This window comes from Misgurnus anguillicaudatus, chromosome 9, assembly GCF_027580225.2.
Source record: "Misgurnus anguillicaudatus chromosome 9, ASM2758022v2, whole genome shotgun sequence".
Classification (NCBI taxonomy): domain Eukaryota; kingdom Metazoa; phylum Chordata; class Actinopteri; order Cypriniformes; family Cobitidae; genus Misgurnus; species Misgurnus anguillicaudatus.
In genome coordinates, this window is record NC_073345.2 from 9,813,649 (window position 1) to 9,836,718 (window position 23,070).

The window sequence follows — 23,070 nt, forward strand, 5'->3', positions numbered from 1 at the left end:
TGTATTTGCTTGCCCTTGAAATACATTTTGATATGTGTTGATATATGAAGGTTAAAACTAAATATATTTCCAAATTCAAAAATATATTCTATTGAGCATAACATTCAAAAAAAATTTTTTAGCATATATTTAAAATTTATTTTTGGCCAGAGAAATGTATTTCTTTGCTGTATGGGTCTTAATAAGATGTCCAGGACCTCTGGTAGCCTATAAAAGTAGATTCACAACAATACATTTTCAGAAGTATATTTTATTTAAGTATATGTTTTAATCCATGTGTGCACCAAAGCCATCTTGTGTTCCTACAGCAATAAAGTCGTTTTGTTGAATATGGTCGCAGAACTCAGTCCTGTTTAAACTTCCAGTACAGAAAAATGAATATACTGGAGTTTGTTTTTGCATAAGAGCAGAGGATTTGTTTCATAAACTGTGTCCCAAACAACTTGTGGTTATGGAGGTGCTATATTCCTTTTTTTAAGCTTTCTGACCCCAACATTTAACAAATTTCTGAAGTTCTCCATCTGTGATGCTTGGAGAGTCTTTGGCCACTTTATTCTGCTTGCTGATATAAAAAGACGTCCTCTTTCAGGCAGATTTGCAACATCTTCAGTCAATCTTCATTATTGCCCTGATTGTGGAAATAGATGTTTTATGATTTTAAGTATTTCCTTAAAGCCACTAACTGCTTTATGTAGATGAACAATCTTTTGCTAAACATCAGAACTTTTGTTTTTATTGTAACACTGTGAACCAGGGCTAAACAGAGTTAAATATTATAGCATTTGAGAAATGTCAAATATTACAATTTTAAGGGCTTTTTCTTTACACGATTGTCAAAATTATGACAACCAAATAAAATATCCTTGTATGCCAAAGAAAATTTTTGTAACAATAAAAAATACAAAAATATGGAAATTCTTAAAAAACTGAGATGTGCATTCCCAGAGATGTGCATTATTCATCAGCATCACTAAATGAACATAGTGAGTCATATGATTTAACATTTTCTTTAAAAAAAAGTTTAGCAGAACTATAGTGTTTGATTTTACCCATTATAATGAATGATTAAGGGGATTTGGGCTTTGTGTACTTAATATTTATTCCTCTGTGAAACAGGAAGTCATAACTGGACAACATATTAAAATTTTAATATCAATGGGAATATACATCATAAAAATTCCCAGGGGTGCCAATAATTGTGTCCAGTGTGTATTTGAGAAAACATTTATTTAATACTGTAATTTAATTAATTAATACTGTAAATTAATTATTTACTTTTATGAAACATTGAATTTTTGTGAATTCTTTTTTATTAAAGCTCAAAGGGAAAAACATAGATTTATTTTCACAGCTTTCTTTGCTCATATTTACCAAGGATGCAAATATTTTTGTCCACAACTGTGTGTACAGTACATTCCTACTATTCTTATCTCACTGTAAAAAAAAATTCTGTGCCTTAGATTTAACAAAGATAAAAGGAGTAAACTGTATTAAAAAATTTAATTATTGTTTTTTTAATCAAAATTTGAGTTAAAATAACATATAAAGATGAATAGTTTGAGTAATTCTAAATGAACACTTTATTGAGTAAATTCAGCTTCATTTTATCATGTATAATCCACTTAAATTTGTAAGAAGGAAATTCACTTAATAATTTTGTGTTGAATCTACATGAATGATTTTAGTAAACATAGCTAACTAGGCAGACTCATAGCTTTGCATGGGACTGCATTTGCACAGTGAAATTGAAATGATATTTTATGTGTTTTTAACTAAAAAGAAAGACTTTTTAGTGTTTAATGTTCATTTATCTTCGAGATTTAGAAGAGTTTTGGTGTCATCTTTGAGTTTTGTAGTTACCATTGTTAAGAAGACTGGTGCTTGTGCATAGACTGCATACTGAAGTATATCGCGCTTTACAGCCGCCCAAAACTAAACTGGGTGCGCGTGTTGATTTAATACACAGTTCTTGCCCTCATCTCACAGAAAGATAAAGTCTAAATCAATGTTTATGGAAACAACAACAAACCATAAAAAAGTTACATGTACCAAGAAAAGTAAATTAAACTGAGTAATACTAGAACTATTTGTTAACTCAACTTAATTTTGTTGCGTTTGTATTAAGTAATATTACAGTGTTAATTATACTTAAAAAAGGCTACAAGTTGACTCAACTTAAAACATAATATGCAGCCACTTGCCTCAATTTTTATAAATTAGATTTACAGTTGTGTTCAAAATTATTCAACCCCCCAATGCTGTTAAGGGTTTTAGGGAATTTAGTGTACATTTGTAATTGTATTCAGAATGAAATCCTACAAGGACTTCTTAAAGAACCATATGCAACTAAAATGACATAAATTGGTTTTGTAATATAGTAGTAAATGTTTCTTTTGTGAATTCTTCATTGACACAATTATTCAACCCCTTAAAGAACTACCACTCTGAAGAACAGAGGTTCATTGAAGTGTTTTCAATCAGGTATTGAAAACACCTGTGGATGTCAGGGAACAGCAATAAAGCCTAATAAGCACCAATTAGGCAGCTTTAAAATGACTGTGATACTCAACTCCTTCTAAACATTTACTGGTGTGGTTACAAACATGGTGAAGTCAAAAGAATGGTCCAGGAAGACAAGAGAAGAGGTGATTAATCTTCACAGGAAGGGCAATGGCTATAAGAAGATTGCAAAGATGTTAAACATACCAAGAGACACCATAGGAAGCATCATTCGCAAATTCAAGGCAAAGGGCACTGTTGAAACGCTTCCTGGTCGTGGCAGAAAAAAGATGCTAACTGCGACTGCTGTGCGCTATCTGAAGCGTAGAGTGGAAAAAAGTCCCCATGTGACTGCTGAGGAACTGAGAAAAGATTTGTCAGATGTGGGTACTGAAGTTTCTGCTCAGACAATACAGCGCACCCTGCGTACTGAAGGCCTCCATGCCAGAACTCCCAGGCGCACCCCCTTGCTGTCTCCAAAGTATAAGAAGAGTCGACTGCAGTATGCCAAAAGTCATGTGGACAAACCACAGAAGTTTTGGGATAGTGTTCTGTGGACTGATGAAACCAAATTAGAACTGTTTGGGCCCATTGATCAACGCTATGTTTGGAGGAGGAAGAACAAGGCCTATGAAGAAAAGAACACCTTGCCTACTGTGAAGCATGGCGGGGGGTCAATCATGCTTTGGGGCTGTTTTGCTTCTGCAGGTACAGGGAAACTTCAGCATGTGCAAGTTACCATGAATTCTCTTCAGTACCAGGAGATATTGGATGACAATGTGTTGCAGTCCGTCACAAACCTGAGGCTTGGGAGACGTTGGACCTTTCAACAGGACAATGATCCCAAGCATACCTCCAAATCCACTAGAGCATGGTTGCAGAAAAAAGGCTGGAACATTTTGAAGTGGCCATCGCAGTCACCAGACTTAAATCCGATTGAGAACCTCTGGTGGGACTTAAAGAAAGCAGTTGCAGTGCGCAAGCCTAAGAATGTGACTGAACTGGAGGCTTTTGCCCATGATGAATGGGCGAAGATACCCGTAGATCGCTGCAAGACACTTGTGTCAAACTATGCTTCACGTTTAAAAGCTGTTTTAACTGTAAAAGGATGTTGTACTAAGTACTAAGATTGAATGTCACTTGGGGGTTGAATAAAACTGAGACTGATGTGAGCACAGAAAAGACATTTGTGGTTATTTCATTATAAATGTTATGTTATATTTGTCTGACCTACACATGCCTCTTTGATGTAATTGTAAGCAGGATGACTGAATGATCAAAATCAATGTCAAACCGGCCAAAACAATCAATTTCAGTTGGGGTTGAATAATTTTGAACACAACTGTAGGTATTACTTCTTACAGTGCTGTTACGTTTTTATTAAGGAAACTAGATCATTTTCTTAATAATAAATATTAATATTCTGAATAGATTTTTTATATATTATAAGCTTGCATGTCTCTTTTTGTGAGCTTCTACTTCAAAATAGTCTACAACATTGTGCTGCAAAAATATTTGTTATGGTGCATGTAAATATAGATTATTATTATTATTATTATTATGAGGTAACGTTAGTTGCCACAATTTATTTGACCAAATAAGGTGAAGATAAAATAAAATGACGTAAACTTTTATTTTGAAATGAGAACTTCCGGTCGACCTAGGATGTGGATCTTTGTTGCCATAGTAAAGCCGCTATTTTGACACTGTTAAGATGGCGGGTAAGGTGTCGTTCTTTGATTCCAACTGTAACTTCTCTTCTAATCGCAACACAAACAGATTACAGATCACATCGTCCGATAACGTGGCAAGGTTTACGTCTTCATCAACAGCACAACAAACAGAAACTCAAGATCAGATCAATCGCTGCTTTAATAAACTGAGATCACTGAGGCCGTCTGACAGCCCAACCCTAAAAACTGAACTTAATTTATTATTCGACCAGCTGATCTCAGAAAACTACACCAGTATCACTCATGACACCATTCATCCAGAGGTATGATCGCATCTGTTTAGCGTTATGCTAGGCTAGGCATTGTTTCTCATGAAGATATTTGGTATAATAGTGTGAAGTCTCTTCACAATCTCTGTTTTATTGTAATATTACTAATTATTGCACTCATTATTATTGTAATATTATATGCTTGTATACTGTAATATTGTCTCGTTGATGAATGAGATCATTGAGGCGAAGACGTGGCTTTTAATGCTCCTACAAGATCGAGTAAAGCATCAAAATATTAGGAGTATTTTTATTATTTTACAAATCATTTTGGCAAAATGACAAAGGGAAAAGCCTTCTTAAATGCTTTCCATGCACTACACAAGCATACATGTAATACATTTTATTAATATGTTTAAGTCATTACTTTTGGCCACTACTATCATACATAGATTTATATAGCCTTATCACATTCTTAACCTATTTTATTAGTAGACTTTTCACTAGGTTTTGGTTTTATCTCCAACAGGTTGTGTGTGCGCTGCTGGTGCACGCAAGCCGTCTGGTTCCTCTCAGCCAGGAACATCTGGTCCTCAAACTGTGTCAGTTAATTCATCAACTTCTAAACCAGCTACAGGTTTGTAGTGGTATCCTCATGGCTATATATCAAGAGGTGTGATCTTATGAACAGTAACCCACATTACTGTTCCATCACAGGTAATAGTGGATGAGCAAACGCTTGAAATTTTGGTGTCGTACTGCACGCGTGCTCTGAGGACATGCAGTCCGTGGACTCATCCAGAAGTGATGCTCTCCCTCTCATCACTGGTGTATGGTAATGGATCCAGATGCCAGCGGGTAAGAGACAGATCTGGCAACTAATCTAATCTCAGTGTGATATTATACGTTTATATGTGTGTGACACTCTTTTATCTACTTTATTTTTTTATCTAGCATCTTCCAGAGCTTCTTGGAACAGGTGGTGTTCTGGTGAGCTACAGTGATCCTGTTCAGCCTGACATAGAGCTGCGTCGCTCTGCTGTGCATTGCATAGCTAATCTTTGTCTTAGGTGAGCTGCGTATAAGTTCATAATAATAACAACTTTATGAATTCCTTGTTACTGGTCGATGTGTATTGTGTGTCTTTTAGGACGATCTCTTAGCATAAATGAAATATAATATACATAACTAATTATCAGCGGTGTATAAAGACCTTACTTAATGAACTGTAATGTTTTTATTACCTTAAAATTAACTCAATTAATTTTTTATTTACATTGAAGTCGCCATCATGTTTCTACTGTAGCCTTAAATGTACAAACTACTCTATAGAGCAGTGGTTCTCAATCCTGGTCCTGGAGGTCCACTGCTCTGCACATTTTGTATGTCTCTCTTGTTTAACACAGCTGATTCAAATCATCAGCTCATTAGCAGAGATCTCATTGTCTGTCAGATAAGAGAGACATTCAAAATGTGCAGAGCAGTGGACCTCCAGGACCAGGATTGAGAACCACTGCTATAGAGGGTGTTTTGTCACAACGTTGTCACAGGGTGCATCCCAATTCAGTGGCTGTATCCTTCTAAGGATGTGGACTTTGAAGGCAAGACTCTGTATTTGAAGGCTGCAGCCTGTGAAGTCCACGAAGCGAACTGAAATGAGACGGTCTAGCCTGCAGGGGGAGCTGCGTCACTTGCTGTTTTCGCCCACCATGCTTGTCAGTGGGACACAACAGCTGAGACCTGTCAGACTTAAAAAAAAAATATAGAGCCAGATTTTTTATTTTATTTAAGAAAATATGACACATTGATGCAGATTAAACTACCCAATACAATATACCAACTTTAGAAATATACAAAAGTAAAATGCAACATGCACAATATTGCAACAATACTATTAATTTACATCACTAAAACATTTATAACAGTTGACCTTTAATTTGCTAAATATAAGCTTTTATATAACTACAGTCTTGAATGTTCATTTCAAAATACCCAGATGTCACAGGCGCACATTTTCAATTCAATTTTATTTATATAGCGCTTTTCACAATTGTTAATTGTTTCAAAGCAGTTTTACATTAATAGATGTAGGAAAAGCATAGAACAGCGAGCGTAGTAATAATGTAACATATACAGTAAAGTAGTAAGTTAAGCCAAAGGTGGCGTACTCTCCAGGGGATGAAAATAAACCCTAGGAGAAAAACCCTCCTGGCTAGTCCAGGGGGAAAACTCCTAGGAGGAGAAAATCCCCTGAGAGAGATACATATATATTTATATATATAAATACTATGGGGTATGTGAACGGGTAAGCGAATTAAACTGGTACCGCTGGTGGTCATTGGTCAGGCATCGGCTGGGCATCTCATTGAAGGACGGTCAGTAGATCAGTGGTGTGATGACCTTCGCAGCAGGAACTGGGGTAACCAAGGCTGTGATGGATCCATCTATGGATCCTTGGTTTTAGGGGAAATGAAGACCGCATTTGGAGGCTGCATGTGAAGGGACTCCTTCAAATTGGTACAGCCTTTGTTGCGGAACTATCATCATTGGCCTTTGAAAGACGCAGCCCCTGAATTGGGATTCACCTCAGACAATGATAAGTTTGTCCTGTGGCAGCTACTGTAGCTTCTCTATATGTGTTCGAAAGGGAGGGGTGACCTGTGGGTTGATCCATTGGTTGCAATTCACCATTAGATGCCGCTAAAACACACCTTTAACCCCTTCAGACCTGTTTTTTTTTCAGTGTGCCTTATTTTGATCGGCTGATCAGCATTTTTATTGGTCGCAGGGTCTAAGGGGTTAATACTAACCAGTTTTAGAAGTTAAAAAGAGGGTATGGATTGACGTCACTTTTCCACGTGACCACATCGGAACTCGCCCTGTTGAGTGGCAAACGTCCAACAAAATGGCTGGTTTTTATAGCGTGTGCTGCGAAAATGCCAGTAAAACTGACTGTTTTCAGTTTAAATTAAATTTAGTATACTTGATAGCAGAGGTGAACAATACTTGGTTACATTAGTTACATTTTCCAAGCATCTGTGCTTTATTAGGGTGTTTTTATTAGGAAAAATTTTACTTTACCTCATTCTAAAAAACATAGAGTCATACTGTGTATTCTTTAATATTGCATATTAAAATTTATTTAATACCTAATTACATTAAAATTGTGTACTTTTACTTGAGTAAAAGTAAAATGTACTTAAATGTACGTTAATGTACTGAAATATTAAATGTAAAACAAAAACGTGTATTTATGAAATGTAATAGAGTAAAAATTATGATAATATGCTTTGGAATGTGTTTTCCAAAGAAAAACACGGATAAAATACAAATACTTGAAAAAAACTTTTAAGTAGAAAGAAAAACCTCTGTTTGATAGTGACTCTAGCAACGTGTCAATCCACCTGTGGTCTGTGGATGTTGGCATGAACGATCAATTTAATTCTCCTTTCTGTGTTTTTTGGCAGTCTGTAAAACGATAGCTCAGAATTCTTGTTAAATCTGTTAGTACAGCTCAACAGCTTTTTCCCATTTCGACGCGTTTTCAGCGTGTTTTCACCGATGTCACGCTGTACTCATATGCTGCCACTCTGTCACTTAGTGGGCGTAACCGCAGTCCCTCTCGCCGACCTTGACGTCATGTGCATACCCTCTATTATACTTGGCTTGGACAAATACTCTACTCTTATTGGCACTTTTCAAACATGACGTAAAGCTTTGCCGTGAACTTAAAATAATTCAATTCAAACTTTTACCCTTTAGTAGTGTTGCAATGAAATGATGTCCGCTTGTGTGTGCACTAGTGTTTCCGGTCAGCCATATTTAGAGGATCCATATAAAGGTGTATGCTATGGAGTCCTTCTGCGCACACTACAGTCCCCAAAACCACCTAATGTGGAGGACATCATCTTCTGTGCAGTCAGTACTCATGTTTATCTTGACATTACTGTACCACACTCATATTGTCCATGTTTAACCTTGCAGTTTCACTTATTTATATCTCCGTTTTAGTTATTACAGAATGCTCTGAGGGGAATGCAGTGTTTTCTCAATGGGGGGAAATGGAAAGCTGTCCCAAACCAGGATCTGGGCACCTTATTGGCTGTGCTCAAAGTATGTATACAATTGTATATGTTTTCATGTATAGATTTACAGATCCAAAATTGTTCTCGGTGTCTCTTTGGATAAAGCATGTAAATTATTGTCTTCCCATTTTTTTGATTTTAGAGGTAAATGTAGTATTTTTGTCTTTGTGTATTTTAACTTGAATAGTAATATCTCATAATTGTTTGACTGTGGCAGAGATTCATGTTCTATGGACTGCCAGGAATAAGTGTGGAAATGCCACAGGTGTTGTACCCAGCACCTCTTCCTCAGTACGAGACCATTCCTGCTCCAAAACCTGAATCCTCACAAGAACCAACTGCACAGAAAAAAACTGCAGGGGTACGTGACCAGAACAGTGTAACTCATCGTTTATATAATCCGTGGAAATAAGTGTAAATAAATAAATAAATGTTTTTAGTCCCAACAGAACAGAAAGCGTAAGTCTCGTGGTAAAGGGAAGAAAGCTGGAGCTGAGGGAACAAGAGGTGAGGAGGAGGGAGAGAGTGAAACTGGAGCAGGAGGTGTGGATCAGAGTGACTGGTCAGCTGGATTGCAACCTCCTGGTGTGATGTCACCATCAGGAGCAACTCCACATCTCCAGCCTTCCTGGAAGAAAGTGAGCTCTGACTCTGAATTCTCTGACCCCGAGGGAGGAATGCAATCTAAACTCAGGTCTGATTCTTGGATATTGTACTGAACGCTTTTTTCCTCAAATTAAACATACTGCTCTTTTATAGCTCAGGAGATTTGATGGAGTTTTCAGAAGTGTGTCATTTAAGTATAAACTTGAGATGTTTCTCCTAAAGTTGCTTAGAGGAAATAACATTAAAACAATAAGACAATTGTTAAAATAAATTAAAGGTGCAATGTGTAACTTTTAGAAAGATCTCTTGACAGAACTACAATATAATATACATAACTATATTATCAGTGGTGTATAAAGACCTTACCGCACTTTCCAGACTATAAGCCGCACCGGAGTATAAGCCGCATCATTCAAAAATGCGTCATTAACTCTTTCGCCGCCATTGATGAGATATCTCGTCAATCAAGAGAAAACGCTTCCCTGCCAATGACGAGTATTTCCGGCTTTCCGCAATACCGCTATTATCCACCAGGTACCGCAACTTTTTAAACCCGGAAGTATTGCCCTATGGCAAGCTGCATGTCTGTGTCGGTTTTAAAGATCGCTCTGAATGGGATCTCTATTAAAAGTCCGTCGCAAAAATTTAATTATCTCTGCTTTTTGCTCAAAATGTGGTGTTTTTGCAGAAACCTACCCATATTCAAAAGCTGATTACAAAAGAACTACTGAAGGTAGGATGAAATGTTTTTTTTTTTTTTTTTGAAAGCAGAGGGTCTGTTCTTTCATTTGGTATATTGTATGTTTATATATTTAAAGAAGAACATTTTCTGGAAGGCATTAAACTTTTGTGAAAATCATGAAAAACGCTGGCGCTGACTGGCAACTTAAGTTAAGAGGAAATAATATGTATAAGTCACAGTGGACTATATGCTGCGTTTATTTAGAAAGTGATTTCACAAAATCCAAGCCGAAGAACAGACATTTAATCTGGAAAGGCAAGTTATTCAACTAAACAATAGCAGACAGAACAGCAGGCTGAATAGATGTCTGTACGTTAAAGTAATATTATTAGTTATTTAAATGATAAATCATAGCATACAGAACTTACATGGAAGGTTGAATAGGCTAAATTAACCGAACAAGCCAAATAGCGTGTAGTTCGTTTACTCGTCATTCCACATTACTGAATCCATTGAATTAAAAATACAGAAGCAGCATATGGTGGACTCTCGCGACTGTAGACTGTAATGTTGTCTCTTGCCTCATAAATGTCCAAATTAATTCAATACTGACTTACAAGGCGCACCTGACTGTGACACAGCACCAGCCAAGTTATGGAAAAAACGTGGCTTATAGACCGAAAAATACTGTACATAATGAACTGTAATATTTTTATTACCTTAAAATGAGATTTTTTTTTATGTACATACACCATGAGTGCTCTTACATGGAAGTCATCATTTTGCGCCGCCATGTTTCTACAGTGGCTTTAAACGGACAAACTGCTCTACAGTGCGCATTTCGTTACCACGTTGACGTGTTTGTCCTGTGATGGCTACCGTAGTTTTTTATGTGTTTCGAAAAAGTAGAGGTGAGCTGTTGGTTCCAATTCACAATCTGACTGCTAGATGTCGCTAAAAGTTTGCACCTTTAAGAGTATCAATACAATTTTAATAATAATACATTTTATTAGATATTATAGTTTTGATTAGAAGTTTTCATGGGTCCATATAGATCCGAAAACCAGAGGTCAGACCCGAGCGTGTTCGAGTCTAAAAGTTTTACGTGTGCCTCGGTCACGGGTCTGGTATAATATTGGCGACATCAGGTCTCGGGTAATTTAAAATTTATGTGTTTTTGGCAAACGGATTGCCAAGAGCGCTTGTTGGTTAATTTTCGTTTAGACACACATGTCAATCAATTTTAAATGTACATTTTAGCGGTTACCGTCAATACCTTGGTGTCGTCATCACATAACAAAGTAAAATAAATGGAGCCGCGGGCCAAATTGGTTGCGAGGCCACCGGGGTTTCTTTCTGTATGACTGCTGCGTGTGGGGTTGCCGTTTACATTCAGGTCCAGTCGGGTTAAAAAAAATTGCCACTGGTTTGGGCCGGACTCGGGTCTAATTTTCTCGGGCTTGTATCAGGTCGGGTCTTTCTTTAAAAAACATTTATGCACGTTGGGTTCGGGTAAAAAGTGATTCAGGTACATTTCTTTGGACCCGAGAAGACCTCTAGTTTTGATTTAACAAGAGTTTTGATTGCAGACTTCGCAAATCTGAGCTTAATCTTGAGATGTCTCTAATGCAGACATTTGTGAAAGTTCTGGGTCTTTTCTTAGGAGAAATATCTGAGATCCAAGTGACTTAGTGGTTCTCAAACTTTTTAGATTTGTGCCATTAAAACTAGAGCTGTCGCGACTGGTCGATACAATTGACTGCGTCGACGCTGATAATTAGTCGACAACATCGTTATTTTTTAGCGATTCCATTATTTTACCTTTTACATTTTGTTGTCAAAAAAACCTTATGTCTTTCGCTGTATCCACCAGTCCGATGATGGATAAAGTGGACTCGAGTGCAATGTCAAACGAGTTAGTTTGCAAAAGTTTTCAAAGGCCAAAGGGGTATAAATTATGGGAGTACTTCAGATTAGCTGGTAATAAAAGGCTGGTTTGTAAACTCGGTAAGGTTTTGTTAGCATATCACAACATTACCAGCTCCATGCATGGTTTCAATTGGTGGCAATATCTCAATTATTTCTCATATAAAGACATCAATGAGATTCTGCTTAAGTCAGTGATTCACAAACTGGGGGCCCTGAGATTGTGCCAGAAGTGACTTAAGCAGAAGTAATCTCATTGATGTCTATGAGAAATAATTGAGATATTTGCAGAGATCTCATCTGTGATTTTCTTTTCTTACGGGCTGGTGGTGTCGCTGAAAAAGTCACTTAAATATCCCAAAACACTTCATGTTTTATGTGAAGATCATTAGATATTATGTTTCTTAACAAAACACGGAATTTTAAGTTTAATAAATTGAATATCAGTATATAACAGTGTAGTTTTGTTTTGTAATATAACAGGATTTTAGTATTTTTCTCATGGCTGTAAATATGTTTTTGTGTGTCATCTAGATTATATCAAGCACGTGTACGTCAAAGCGCACTGCAGTGTTTCCTGGCTGTGGTCAGATGTGTTGAAAAGCGAGTCCTCTATGGCTACTGGTCATCCTTCATTCCTGATGCTCCAGGGATTGGAGGTCCACCTCCTCTCACTCTCCTAACCATTGCCTTGAAGGACCCTTCCCCAAAAGTAACACGCAATCACACAGTTGTTACCCTTTAATTTCATTGCAAATGACACCGGAGAAGAATCTAGATTTGTTGGTTTGTCGCACATCTTCTGCTCTCAGGTGCGGGCCGGCTCTCTGCAGGTTCTGTCTGCTCTTTTGGAAGGTTCCCGACCGTTCCTCTCCACCGCCGAAGACACCGGTGCACCACGTCAAGCCTTCACGCCATTCTCTGCCACGTTAGCTGGCAGTATCAGAGAGCTACATCGCTGTCTGCTGCTAGCGCTTCTCGCTGAGTCCTCCTGCCAGACTCTCACTCAAGTATTAAAGGTAAGATTACAAACTGTACAGTATTCATGTCTGAGCGATTCTAGACCATTTCTCACAGCTTTAGACATTTTAGTAACTGGTCCCAATGTCCCTTTTTATTAGTTTTTTTTTTTTTACATTAAATTAAATCAATCCTTAATTCACCCAAAAATGAAATTTGTGTCATTATTTACTCACCCTTGTGTTGTTACAAACTTGTATTAATTTCTTTGTTCTGCTGAACACAAAGGAAGATACTTTGAGAAATGTTTTTAACAAAACCGCTATCTTCCTTTGTGTAAGGGTTAGGGTTTCGTAACAACATAAGAGTGATTAAATGATGACAGATTTATCATTTTTGGGTGAACTATCCCTTTAAATTTGGACATGTTTGTGTTTTCCTTTCAGTGCCTTGCTCATTTGGTTTCCAATGTGCCTTATAACCGTCTAAGACCAGGCCTGCTGAGTCCACTGTGGAAACAGATCCGGCCATATGTGCGCCACAGAGGTACTGATACAGGAACAGTTTACCCGAAAATGAAATTTCTGTCATGATTTATTTACTGTAGGTGTTGACCATTGTGGGTTTTTAATAGCCATTTCCAATACTGATATTGAGAATGCAATGTGGCTAAATGTGTAATTGGCCGATATGAGGCTGATATCAAACCAAATGTAATTACAGTAAATGAAATATCAAAAAAAAAATGGTGTAACTAAATGAGTGGCTGTGGATCTGACAACTCATGGTACTATTTGAAAACAGTACAGCATGCATGTCAGAGCATATGTTGTTAGATGCTTGCTTTACATGTGCCAAAGCACTATATGGCGTCCAAAGTGAAATATTTATTGTAAGCAGTGGTGGCCGGCAACTTCTCTTTCGAGTGGTGCAAATTCGAAATATGTGTTCGGAGTGTCGTGTGTGTTGCTCGTCATTTCAAAATTTTTGTTAGTTTGCGGCGTGCATCATGTCAAAGTACGTGCCTGCTGCAGATGTGTCAAAAAAGACGCTCAAGTTCACGAAATAATCACACGGCACAAAAGGGGGTCTACACCGGACGCACAGCTCAGCGCCGGGCCGTTCTAAAATAATGTAACACATGTTTTCTATGAGTATACGCACACCGGCCCCGACAGGTGGCAGCGCCCAGCTACGACGCCCAGCTACGACGCCCAGCTACGACGCCCAGCTATGACTCAGGAAGTTGCTCAAATCCCTGTTGCGCCACTCACATAGTTTAAGATTAAATAACATCATATTTGTCCCAAATCATTAACGATTAACATTGGCTGCTAAGTTCGCGCTATTTAATGTGCCTCCCAGTTGTCCTAGATATGACATGGCGCGGCGCTTTTCTTTCTGGTGTGCGACCCCCTTAGCCTTTCAAACGATGTGCCACATGACCGTATATTTCGAAGATTTAATGCTTCAAAGTTACAATGACGTTTATGCATCAGGTTAACTTAACGCTAAAGTCTGATTACACATGAAATTGAGTATCTGGCAAACACAAGAGCTCTTTTATCATAAACCTCTTCGAAGCGTCTGCAGCAGGCATGTACTTTGACGTCACATGTATAAGTTTACATGAAGCGCCGAACACACATTTTGAAATCACGAGCCACACCCGTGTTGAGCTACATGCATGTTGTGATGAACTTTGCATCATGCACCCTTGAAAAAGAAGTCACCGGCTGCCACTGATTGTAAAGAAAGATTAATTTAAATGTACTCTGCTGAAAAAAACTGCACACCAGCAAAACCAGCATATGTTGTGTTTTGGTGCTGGTTTGCTAGTGAACGCCAGCTAAACCAGCATCAGCACCAGCATTAGCACCAACCAAACCAGCATCAGCACCAGCTAAACCAGCACCAAACCAGCATTAGCACCAGCATCCCATGCTGGTCATACCAGCAAGGCCAGCATATGTTGTGTTTTGGTGCTGGTATGCTGGTGACCACCAGCTAATCCAGCATCAAAGCCGCATAGACCAGCATAAATCCCATGCTGGGTTGATGCTGTTTTTTTCAGCAGGGTAAAGATTAGTTAGCCAACAATACCCCCCCCAATATCGATCGAAATTAAAGATGCACCGATATATCTGAGAATAATCGTATCGGCCGATAGTAGTGCGGTTATCATGCGCATCTCGTCAGTAAAGCCATTTCCTTGATTAGTAATAAATCGGCATCACCTGCTTTCAGATGGAGCAGCATTTACTACATAGTTCACTGACAAGCAGAGAAATATTGCATTCATAATCGCAGGCGATTCATCCACGATTATGAATGTGATATTTTCCCGTATGCAATTTATCGTGCAACCCTAGCCGATAGTTTAAAAAATCGTCAGGGCCGATATATCCGGTCAATTAAAAGAGAGCAGGAAAATGCAATGAATTTGAGCTCTGTGTATAGAAAATGTAAAGAAACATCACTAGTTTAATGATCAGTATTAATAGTCATATGAATGAAAAACAGACAGAAAATTTTATTTTCAGAATTTAGTTAATGCAAGATTATATATAACCACCAAACTACTGGTATCGGCAGATATCAGTCAGAATAATCATCTATTGGTGAAAAAATGTTGAACTATCGGTTGCGGTGTTATATCGGTCTACCATTACATATATTTAATAATGATATGATAGTGAGAATATGACAACAGAACTTTAAAGATTTAATTACTCCAAATTTGTCTCATTCAAATGTGTCCAATCCTTTGTTTTCCCCAAACATTAGATGTGAACGTGCGGGTGTCCAGCCTCACTCTCTTTGGTGCTTTAGTCTCGGCTCAAGCTCCTCTACCTGAGATCCATCTGCTCTTACAGCAACCCGGCTCCACATCCACCCTCGGCACTCCTGGCATCAGCACACCTCAGGAGCTGTCTCAAAACTGGAGACAGACAGTTCGGAGAGAAGAAGAAGCCTTGTCGTCTCCTGGAGGAGGAGCTGAGGTTGCAGAGGGCCCGTGCTGGCTGCTCCAGCTGTGTGTTGGTCTGGTCACGCAGCCTCGTGAGGAACCGTATTCAGATAGTGATGCTGGAGGGTCCGGCGCTACTCAGCTGGAACCTTCACCTGTACGACTGGAAGCCCTACAGGTGAGGATTTGGTTAGGTGGTGGATAAGATGATGTTAATATTGTCAGCATGTGTGCCTTCTTGTAGGTGAAGGGTTTGATTTCCAGGGAATCCTTGTACTGATACAATGTAAAGCTTGAATGTACTGCAAGTAGCTTTTGGATAAATGCATATGTGTAAATGTGAAGCTTTGTTTCTGCTTGGTTGTGTGTGGGTTTATTTCAGGTTTTGGCTCATCTGGTAAAGGGGTATTTCTCATTGGCTCAGACGTCTCTGTTGGAATTGGGACAACTCAGCGCCCGCTGTCTCACAGAGCAGGACCCTTCTGTGCAGCTTCACGGCACTAAAGTAACAGATCGTTCTATGTATAGTCCTTTTTGATTTATTATTAATGCTTTACTTTTTCATACTTGGGGTTAAAGGTGCATTGTGTAACTTTTAGAAGGATCTCTTTACAGAAATGCAACAAAATATACATAACTATATTATCAGCGGTGTATACAGACCTTACGACATGAGTTGTATTGTTTTTATTACCTTTGAATGAACAATTTCGAATCTCCATACACCGCGGGTCCTCTTACATGAAAATCGCCGTCATGACTAGTGTTTCTACAGTAGCCCTAAGCGGACAAACTGCTCTATAGAGCCCGTTTTGTCTTTACGTTGTCACAGACAATGACGTGTTTGTCCTTTGACGACTACCGTAGCTTATCAATGCATTTCGAAAAGGAGGGGTGAACTGTGGACTGAGCTGTTGGTTGCAATTCACAATCTCACCGCTAGATGCCACTAAACATCTACACACTAGACCTTTAAATATTTGCACAAACTCACAACCCTAAGTATTCAAATTTGACACATTAATGTTACATTCACACCAGATGCAAATGAAGCGGTTAGTGTGAGTGATTTATATGTTTAGTCAATGCAAAGATGCGTTATGGGGCTTTCACACAGGACGCGGTGTGCGCTGCGAAACCCATTCATTTTAATGGCTTGCGTCGCGTGAGGCCGGTTTGTCGACCAAAGCGCAGTGGAGCTGTATAATACAAGTTTACACCCCTATAGAGACGTATAAAGAAAAGTTGTGTCATCGAAACACATCAATTCAAGTTGGCATGTCAGGCGTGGTAGCTTGTTGTAGGTAGGCAGCTTAAGTTACGTGAAATGAAGACGGGCAACAGTAGCGTATGTATCTTCTTCACTACTAAACCCAAATAAAAAATGTAGTAATTTACAGTAATCCCACTGAAAGTTTTTAAAACTCCACCTACTTTGCACAGCCCGTCCTGTGTAAAAGCCCCATTAAACATCCTGCAGCGTGATTCGCAAGAATGAGCTGGCGCAAATGATGCGTTTCACACGAATTGAGCATTTCGGGTGTTTTATGCGCGTAATGCATTATTGCGCGATTTAAAAAATCTGAACTTTGTCTGATATTTGCACTGCGTTAACCAATCAGGAGCTTGCTCTAGTAGTAACGTGATTATGACATAGCGACCATGGGGAGATACAAAACAACAATGGAGGACAAAATCAATGTCGCTGTATGTGGACACCTGGAGCTGTATGACACATCGTCATACTGTCATACACTGTAAAAAACTATGGACGTAATGTCCGTGACGTCACCCATTGGTTTGTGAAGATCGTTTTTGAAGCTTAAAGCAGGTGTTTTGCCTGCCATCGCCATTTTGGCCACGCGTCACCGGGAATAACTCGCGGAAAACCGAAAATGGGTATAGAGGCGGGACATGGGTGAAGCTGAAGTGTCTGGTGGCTGAAACCACGTCCGCCTAGCTCCGCCTAGTGACAGCAGTGGCTGTTCAACCGTCACTCAAGTGGCCACGCCCTTAATTATGCCGAAGTTTAAGGCTTAATATGATTTAAACGGATGAGTTACAAAAACATTCACCCCTCACACAGGCAAAATTAGCTATATAGACCAAAAACACTTTTTGTACCAGGCTATAAACATATTATTTTCTACTGTAAAGTTGGCCATTTTTAACATGGGCGTCTATGGGAATTGACTCCCTTTTGGAGCCTCAAGCGGCCAGTCGATGAATTGCAGTTTAAATCACTTCCGTATTGGCTTCATCAGAGAGATAGGAAGGTTGCCGCTCAACATAGACACAGGAATATAAAGAATCTTGCTTGGAAGAAAGGGAGTGAGGAGGTCATATGTACACATATTGAGACTACAAGCTAGCTAAAGCTGGCAATTTGAGCTTATTCGCGTCTGAATTTCACATGCAAATGAGTTTACTAAAAAATGTTCAAGCGTCCAACTACGCGCAAATAGCGTGATTTATTCGCTTAATTCGTGTCGGGTGTCATATTGCATCATTTTTGCATCATATTGACTTGTTGAGAGGTGTGATGATAAAACCAAAAGCTCACATTACCCTTCAATTGTTCTTCTACTGCTCCTATTTCCATTGTTTTATTATTATTACCTTTTTTATGTGTTCATTTCTGTTTTTCTCAAGCTTTTGGAGGAACTAGGTACAGGCATTATCCAACAGTACAGAGCAGATCTAAATACTCAAAGTGCCAAATGTGTACCAGTAAGCCAGGTAACCAACAGTGAACCAAAAACACTCATTTTAACAGTCACGATGTGTATGAAAGCAATGCTGGACTGTCTTCCACGACAGGTGGTTCAGTTCTGGTCGGAGGTCTTGGGTGGTCCGCTAATCGGAGCCTTGCAGAACGAACAGCACCCAACCCTACAGACCAGCGCATGCGATGCCCTGTCCTCCATCTTACCGCAGGCTTTCAGCCAGCTGCCCGTGAGTGTGTTAAGATTGTGATTAAGATCATTATATGAGACACGTTTATGTACGAATGCATTTATATCTGCAGGATAAGACACAGGTGCTGTGTATCACGATACTGCTCGGACTGACATACAGCGAGAACTCTCTAGTGAAAGCAGCAGCGGTCAGAGCTCTGGGTGTTTATATCCTCTTCCCCTGTCTGAGAGAGGTACACTGCCAGTCTCTGCGTATGATGAAAGCTTTAGTGATTTTTTTTTTACTGATAAATCTGTTATTTTGTTTCAAATTCACAGGATGTGATGTTTGTGGCTGACACAGCCAACGCCATACTCACTGCTCTGGACGACCGCTCGCCCAACGTCCGGGCAAAGGCCGCCTGGTCGCTCGGGAACCTCACAGACACACTCATTGCCAACATGTGAGAGACAAACATTCATTTTAGTACATGTGCGGTATTTATTAGGAGAATCTGTCTGGATGATTGTTTTGGTTGTGTGTCCTCAGGCAGTCAGTTGGTTTGGAGTTTCAGGAGGACTTCTCTGATATGCTGCTGCTCAACATGCTCAGATCAGCCACTAAAGCCTCAGGAGATAAAGACAGGGTATGTACATAGTGACAGATAACATAGACATCATTCCATAATTGGAGTGGCTATTTACTATTATGTACATATTTTATAGCACCTTCATTTGATTCGGGGTAATGGAATTTCTGGAATATCATGGCATTTAAAAAGTCTTTTTCAGACATTGAAAGTCAGGGATTTTTTTACCAAGTCATATCAGGGATTTTTGTTTGTTGCTTTAAATTTTATTTTCCGTTTATCAAAATTGAATTTGATTTTTAACTTGTGATGTCAGCATGGTTCCCACGGGTCCTTGAAATCCTTAAAAGTTTGTGAATTTGGGGAAAAGAATTCAAGGCCCTGGGAAGTTTTTGAAAATATACAGTTGAAAGAAAAAGTATGTGAACCCTTTGGGCCTACCCGGATCTCCTCATAAATTGGTCACAAAATGTGTTCTGATCTCCATCCAAGTCACAACAACAGAGAAACACAGTCTGCCCAAACCAATACCGCACAAACACCATACGTTTTCATGTTTTTGTTGAACACGGCATGTGAACATTCGTGGTGCGGGGTGGAAAAAGTATGTGAAACCCTAGGCTAATGACTTCTCCAAGAGCTAATTGGAGCCAGGAGTCAGCCAACCTGGGGTCCAATCAATGTGATGAGATTGGATGTGTTGATTAAAGCTGCCCTGTCCAATAAAAAACACACCAGTTTGGAGTTTGCTGTTCTGAAGAAGCATTGTCTGATGTGAACCATGCCTTGCACAAAAGAGCTCTCAGAAGACCTACAATCAAGAATTGTTGACTTACACAAAGCTGGAAAGGGCTACAAAAGTATATCTAAAAGCCTTGATGTCAATGTGTCCACGGTAAGACAGATTGTCTACAAATGGAGAAAGTTCAGCACTGTTGCTACACTCCCTAGGCATGGTCGTCCTCTAAAGATGACTGCAAGAGCACAGCGCAGAATGCTCAATGAGGTGAAGAAGAATCCTAGAGTGTCAGCTAAAGACTTACAGAAACCTCTGGACATGCTAACATTTTTGTTGACAAATCTACAATAAGGAAAACATTAAACAAGAATGGACTTCATGGGAGGACACCACTGAGGAAGCCACTGTTGTCCAAAAAAAACATTGCAGCACATTTGAAGTTTGCAAAAGAGCACCTGGTTGTTCCACAGCACTACTGGCAAAACATTCTGTGGACAGATGAAACCAAAATTGAGTTGTTTGGAAAGGACACAAAACGCTATGTGTGTAGAACAAAAGGCACAGCACACCAACATCAAAACCTCATCCCAACTGTGAAATATGGTGGAGGGGGCATCATGGTTTGGGGCTGTTTTGCTTCCTCAGGCCCTGGACGGATTACTGTCATAGATGGAAAAATGAATTTATCAAGACATTTTACAGGAAAACTTAAGACCATCTGTCTGCCAACTGAAGCTTAACAGAGGATGGACGATGCAACAGGACAACGACGCAAAGCATAGAAGTAAATCAACAACAGAATGGCTTCAACAGAAGAAAATACGCCTTCTGGAGTCCTGACCTCAACCCGATTGAGATGCTGTGGCATGACCTCAAGAGAGCGATTCACACCAGACATCCCAAGAATATTGCTGAACTGAAAGACTTTTGTAAAGAGGAATGGACCAAAATTTCTCCTGACCGTTGTGCAGGTCTGATCTGCAACTATAGGAAACGTTTGGTTGAGGTTATTGCTGCCAAAGGAGGGTCAACCAGTTATTAAACCCAAAGGTTCACATCATTTTTCCACCCTGCACTATGAATGTTTACATGTTGTGTTTAATAAAAACATGAAAACGTCTCGGGTTACGTATGTAACTGTTGTTCCCTGAGAAGGGAACGAGACGCTGCGTCTCCCTTGCCATACTTCATGCGTCCCTGTAACGCCGTCTTTGGCTAACTAAGGTGTGGGAATACCATTTCCAGGTCCAAGCCTCCACTAACTACAATGTAAACAGCTGTTTATTGGCACTGTTTATTCATGTCACGCATTTAAGCTACTTTTTTTTTATTTAAGGTGTGCACTACATTACATTATCCAGGTTTACGGCATAATCCAGAAATAGGTCATGTAAATTCAGCATTTTAGTCAGTGAAAGTTAGGAAAAAGTCAGGGAATTTGACTTAGAGTAGGAACCCTGGTCATTACTTTAACCGTCCAAGAATATAAATCCTAAAAACATCCAAATATTTCATAAACTGACACAGACAAATAAATTGTAAACCTGTTACAGGTGAAGAGCAACGCTGTCCGTGCGCTTGGGAATCTGCTGCACTTCCTGCAGCCGGGGCATCTGGGTAAACCTGTGTTTGTTCAGCCTGTTCAAGAGGCCATGAGCGCGCTGATCAATACGGTTAAAGGCGAAGCAACCATGAAAGTTCGCTGGAATGCCTGTTATGCGCTGGGTAATGCCTTCAGAAATCACAACCTACCTCTGGGTAAGTACAGAAAGAAATCTGCATTACTGGTGCTTGCAAAAAGCAATCATGACATTTACATCCCACTCTATTGCAGTACAATCCAAACAAACAAAAGGGGAGGTGGGGTGTTGGCTTCATTCCTCCTTTTTTATCCTTGGCCAATCACATGCCTGAGTGTACAATTATTAATAATACACAACATCCCTAATATTTTTCCTTCAGGTACAGCTGCCTGGTCTAATGATGCCTACTCCGCCCTCTCCTATGTTGTCACTTCCTGTAAAAACTTCAAAGTGCGCATCAAATCTGCCGCTGCGCTTTCAATACCTACAGCACGCGATCGCTACGGAGACGCTGGCCAGTTCGCCGAAGTCTGGCGTGCTTTGGTGCAAGCCCTCGAGCACAGCGAAGAAACCGAAGATTTCCTGGAATATCGCTACTCCGCTAGCTTACGCACCCAACTTTGCCGCGCTCTACTGCATCTCCTGTCCATATGCCAATCTGATGACCTTCCTGCCCTGAGGTCATCATTGAATGACCAATCAAGACCGGTACTAAAAGACTTCTTGGTTCGTTACCTTAGCGAAAGGGGTGCGGTTTTGGTCGCCGGGTGTGACGGTGTTGAGGGTGAAGATGCGGTTGATCACACAGTGACTAAAGATGGACTGATGGTGCTCCATGAGACATTGAAGAGGCTGAAGGAACTCCAGACTGTGTCAGACGGCACTGAAGACCTGAGGACTGTGGTGGATTTCCTAGAAGATGTAGTGAGAGACTTTGAGGTGATGAAAGAAGCTGACGGCACGCAGTGAGGAACAGGAAAAATCAAAGTGTAATTACAGAAACATTCAGCTGCGATTAAAGCATTTTTAAATATTTTAGTCTTTTAAAATTTATTACATGTTCCCAAGCTGTCACTGTGGCAGGTCCTTATACTGTATGCATCATTATCTATACATTTGGTACCACTACAGTATGTACCTCTGAGGTACTAAAATGAACTCTACGTGCAATGGTGTACTTTTTAAAAGGGTACCGCCCCAGTGACAGCTATGGATCTTTTTTCTGACCGTTTAGGACATTTTTGTATATATATATCATGTAATATAATTAAACCCATTTTTATTGGACTACAGATTATGTGGACTGATGTCATAATTGTTTTAAATTAATACAAATTAAAGCATAACCCAATGCAATCTCACCCGCTAGATGCCACTAAAAAGATGTCAAATAAATCTTTGGTGTCTCCAGAGTACATGTGTGAAGTTCTAGCTCAAAATATCATATAAATAATTTATTATAGCATGTTAAAACTGCCACTTTGTAGGTGTGAGCACAAATGTTCTAGGTGCGTCATTTAAATGCAAATGAGCTGACTAATTGCGACTAATCATTTGCAGAATAAAAGTTTTTGTTTACATAATATATGTATG

General features: G+C 39.4%; 1 protein-coding gene across 1 annotated transcript; it reads left to right on the forward strand.

Moving 5' to 3' along the window:
* Positions 1–4,176: 4,176 nt before the first annotated feature.
* On the forward strand, positions 4,177–22,769 carry heatr6 (HEAT repeat containing 6). Its single transcript, XM_055180329.2, has 20 exons — positions 4,177–4,495; positions 4,971–5,078; positions 5,159–5,299; positions 5,396–5,511; positions 8,245–8,359; positions 8,453–8,554; positions 8,744–8,887; positions 8,967–9,220; positions 12,275–12,452; positions 12,553–12,759; positions 13,147–13,246; positions 15,488–15,846; positions 16,051–16,173; positions 18,321–18,407; positions 18,489–18,623; positions 18,697–18,819; positions 18,905–19,029; positions 19,116–19,212; positions 21,448–21,652; positions 21,857–22,769. Exons 1-20 carry the CDS (start codon positions 4,214–4,216, stop codon positions 22,444–22,446), a joined length of 3,591 nt encoding a protein of 1,196 aa, XP_055036304.2. The 5' UTR covers positions 4,177–4,213; the 3' UTR covers positions 22,447–22,769.
* Positions 22,770–23,070: the final 301 nt, after the last annotated feature.

Bases quoted from the DNA above. Each gene is read 5' to 3' on its own strand.
- heatr6 (XM_055180329.2), top strand. From the start codon at position 4,214: ATGGCGGGTAAGGTGTCGTTCTTTGATTCCAACTGTAACTTCTCTTCT. The intron at 8,360-8,452 runs GTCAGTACTCAT...TCTCCGTTTTAG, and splicing joins AGGACATCATCTTCTGTGCA to TTATTACAGAATGCTCTGAG. The intron at 19,030-19,115 runs GTGAGAGACAAA...GTGTGTCCTCAG, and splicing joins GACACACTCATTGCCAACAT to GCAGTCAGTTGGTTTGGAGT.